This window comes from Labeo rohita, unplaced genomic scaffold, assembly GCF_022985175.1.
Source record: "Labeo rohita strain BAU-BD-2019 unplaced genomic scaffold, IGBB_LRoh.1.0 scaffold_385, whole genome shotgun sequence".
Taxonomy (NCBI): Eukaryota; Metazoa; Chordata; class Actinopteri; order Cypriniformes; family Cyprinidae; genus Labeo; species Labeo rohita.
In genome coordinates, this window is record NW_026129303.1 from 46,115 (window position 1) to 50,106 (window position 3,992).

The 3,992-nt window shown below is 36.6% G+C and overlaps 1 protein-coding gene across 1 annotated transcript; it reads right to left on the reverse strand.

The window, feature by feature from the left end:
- Window positions 1-1,423: 1,423 nt before the first annotated feature.
- On the reverse strand, window positions 1,424-3,049 carry LOC127160555 (NAD(P)(+)--arginine ADP-ribosyltransferase 2). Its single transcript, XM_051103193.1, has 3 exons — window positions 2,927-3,049; window positions 2,609-2,708; window positions 1,424-2,533 (listed from the first exon to the last, which is right to left on the reverse strand). The coding sequence occupies exons 2-3, from the start codon at window positions 2,654-2,656 to the stop codon at window positions 1,697-1,699; spliced, it is 885 nt and encodes a 294-aa protein (XP_050959150.1). The 5' UTR covers window positions 2,657-2,708; window positions 2,927-3,049; the 3' UTR covers window positions 1,424-1,696.
- Between the last annotated feature and the right edge of the window lie 943 nt (window positions 3,050-3,992).

Sequence of the window (3,992 nt, forward strand, 5' to 3'; positions counted from 1 at the left end):
GTTAGTTCATGTTAGTTAATACATTAACTAATGTTAACAAATGACACCTTAATGTAAAGTGTTACCGTTCTTAACAGTGTAGTGATCAAACCTTCCATCAGAGTAAGAGGCAGACAGAGGGGAAAGAACAGGAAGCAGAAGTCAAAATGGTCATGGTCAAAATTAGCCAAGTTATTGAATAAGTTGCATTCAACAAGTTTTATTACAGTTTTTCTCAATTGCTAAAACACTAAAACCCATTGGCTGAAGAAAGTTCTCAGTTGCCTGACCTCATTTAGCTAATTGTGCAGTCTGTTGTCAATACCTTAAACCATTTCACATGGTAAAACACAATATGCAGATCTTACTTAGACTTTTCAGCAAAACTCTAAACACATTCTCATTCTCAAAACACATTCTACACTCTAATGTACACGACATCCATACTGGTAAACACAAGTAGCAACGCTCAAATACAATTAGAGAAAACATGTCATTGATTGAACACAACCACTCAATTTTCAATGGATGTGACACAAGCAATATAAGCCAGTTCAGAGAGCAAACAGGTTGTTGGAGGAGGAGGAGGACAAGAAAAAGGAACAGGGCGAGGAAGAGGAGGAGGGTGGCAAGAAAGAGGAAGAAGAGGAGGGCGAGAAGGAGGAGGAGGGCGAGGAAGAGGAGGAGGGCGACAAGAAAGAGGAAGATTTAGCTTGGATTTAGCTTGTGGTGATATAGGTGAGGAATCATGTCAGGGCTGGATACGGCACACAAGAGGCTTCTTCCCCCGTTGCCTCAGGAGGGACAATATTGCTTGTGATGTTGACGAAGTGCTCTGGCCTGACCCAGCCCAAAGACGAGAAGAAGCAAATTGATCACGTTTACTCCTTTTTTTTTTTCCTTTTTAGTATTGTATACTGTAGTACAGTGCATTGTATGCTGTTTACTGTACAATGAACAAATTGTATGGCCCAAAACATTGAGATTAAAAATGTGCTTCTTCCTGAGAACTATATGTTTTGAACAATGTGTTTTCTGTTTTTTGTTGTATTGTTTACTGACTGCTTGATAGTGTATATCATTTTGATCACTTTGTTTTTAATTTGAGAGCAGTGCTTGATTTTGAACACAGGTAAAACTGTTTTTAGGCGAAAGTTTCATTTTGCAAGAGGAGTCAGAGGTTTTGTAAATAGTGCTTGAAGATGAGGTTTTGCATTTAATGGTTTCAGAAAATGGAGCAAGGTTTCAGAAATTGTGTTTTAGCAATTGAGAAAAACTGTAAACCAAAGCTAAAGAAATGAAAAACTGCTGCTTTACAACATCACCTTATTACACTGAAAACAATGTTTAGACATTTTTGTTTATACAGCAATAGAAAAATAATACAAACATTAAAAGTATTCAATGAATTTATGTTAAATGATTAGATAGAGAGAGAGAAAATGTGAAGTGCAACACAGATGTATGTTTGCTTTCTTGAAGCTGCACGCAGGCTGCTGACAAAAAAATTTGATCTTTAAATTCTTCACTTGAAAATTATACAACAAATCATATTTTCTGACAAGGAATGCTAAATCATTTAGTAAATTGATTCATGTGGAACTATTGCAACTCATGTGATCATGTAAATCAGCACGCCAGATACATTTTAAACTATTGCATCAGTTCAAAAAGAAGGACAGAATTGCAATGCCAAGGTCAAAGGGTCCCCATAAAATCATTCTATAGGGGAGAGCAATTTAACTCTACGCCTTAAATGTGATCTAAATTTTAAATGTGATCGATTTTGAAGGCGTCTGAAGTAATAGCTCCTTGATCTGTTTGTTATAGACTTGACTGGTTTCTTGAACAGATCACAGTTCAGATCACTTTTTACTCCAGTACTTTCCAACACAAACACAGTTTCACACCAGAGATCTTCCTGAACATTTCTTGTCTTGACTTCAGTAACATTAAACACCTCATATGGAGGAATTAGCACCTCTTTCTCAATAGGTAAAGCAGAATATTTTGTCACATTAGCACCTTCACAAGTTGTGATTTCAAAACAAGACTTCGTTCCAAATTCCTCTGCCTGTGTCTGATCAAAAGAGGAGGATGCAAACTGACCAAAACGAACCTGATTGTTTAGAACATTCTGATCAAATGTATTGCGTGTTCCTCGATAAGTTGACTTGCATCCATTTTGTGTTTCCTTCAGAATCTGTATCGCTTCTGTTAGCAAAAACTGAAGTGAATACCATGAATATGTCTTGTTTTTGTATTTTTCTTTACCACTACGAACAGCTTTATTAAAAATATCATGCAGATCAATATCTGAGTATGCATAAATGGCAACTGAATGAATCTCTTTCAAGTTATCTTCTGGAGGCTTATGATCCTCTTCAGCTTTCTGCCAAGCCTCTTTGAAATCTGAGTTACTGAGTTCATTCTTTAGCAGTTCTGTCTCCACCCGATAGGCCATGTTCTTTTTGCAACCGACGTAAAGGTCATCAACAGAATTCAGAGCCATATCCAATGGAAGTGTCTTTCCATCAGCGACAGCTGCTCGATCCTGCAGCAACAGGAATCATAATAATCATTCATCAGTATTCATATCTGTAATATTCATACTGGAACACAAGCTCACCTGTAGAGCGGCTGAAATGAGAAGAAGAGCTTCAATCATCAGCAGCATTTTGATTCAGTCGAATCACTGATGATCCAGTAGATCTAGTGAAGAGCAGATGCTGAAAGACAATGAGAAACACAACAGCGTTTCACCAATACATCAACTATCAGCAGGAATATGTGCACAGACTTGCACACTAAAAATGTTTTACATTCAAATTTTCTGCTAGATTGCAAAACAATTTGAAAGTAAAATAAATAGTAATAAAAACAATAAAACATAACAGTAACCAAAGACAAACTAAAACCTTTAAGAGGAAGGGAAAATGTATCATACCTGTGATGTTTCACTGATGTCCTTGTTATATTCACCCTTTACTTTACCCACCTAATGAGCTGGGATTATTGTTGTCTTTTCGTGAGGTTCTTCAGGCACTCAGGATCAATGACGAGAGGAGACTGGAAAAGGCATAAAGCCAGATGGCAACAGCAGTATTTAAACCAACAGATGAGGAAGTGGTTCTTTTTTTATATCACACAAATTAAATAAATAAGCCAAATCAAATAAAAATACAAAAGTGCATTGCTTCTAAAAAGTTATAGCTAGAATGCACAGTACAAACGTTTTATGTTTTTTAAATCAGCAGTCTTGTAAAATTATTAAATATTTAAATGCCACTGTCATGGCACCTTTAACCACCTCTTATTCCATAACCCAATCAGAGACATTTAAATTTCTTTAGAATCTCTGCATCAGGATATGAAACTGCACGTATGCGTATTCTTAAATAAACCACTGTTTGGTTCCCCTTAGGCTCTTTGCTCATGTTATACATGCCTCGTATCTGGATTCAGTCATGTAGTGCTTGTTGTTTTCAGCTATAACTGATCAGTGTAGTAATTTCATGTTATTGATAGTAGCTCTGTTATTACAGTAGAAGTTCCAGTGGTGTCCTGACAATGAGATTGCTTTATAAATGTGCTGTACAATGAAAATGTTTGCATTTCTGTATTAATTAGACACAAGAAACAGCGTGTGAATCTCAGCAATGGTGACAATCAACAAAATATCCCAATAAACAGACCAACTCTGAATATAAATAAAAGCAAATAACAAGAATAAAAGAAAACACTGAGGCAATTCAGCTGCATAATTTGATGCTGCAATGCATGCTGGGATTCATAGGTGTGTTTTGTGATGCCATCATGCATTGTGGCATGAAGCATTATGTTGACTGTGTCACATTATAGAGATTCTCTGAAAAATGCTGGGTTGTTTTTTCAACCCAAATGCTGGGTTGAGGCAGCTGCATAAGGATGTTGGGTTGATTTAACCCAATTTGGGTTGAAAATTGTTCTTAATCTGTAACCCAGCAGTGCTGGGTTGGGAATGCAGATGTGAA

What these genes read in the sequence shown, in the direction of transcription:
- LOC127160555 (XM_051103193.1), bottom strand. Translation starts at nt 2,656, where the DNA reads ATGCTGCTGATGATTGAAGCTCTTCTTCTCATTTCAGCCGCTCTACAG. An exon ending in TCATTTCAGCCGCTCTACAG is followed by an intron (nt 2,534 to 2,608) that starts GTGAGCTTGTGT and finishes CTGTTGCTGCAG; the next exon opens with GATCGAGCAGCTGTCGCTGA.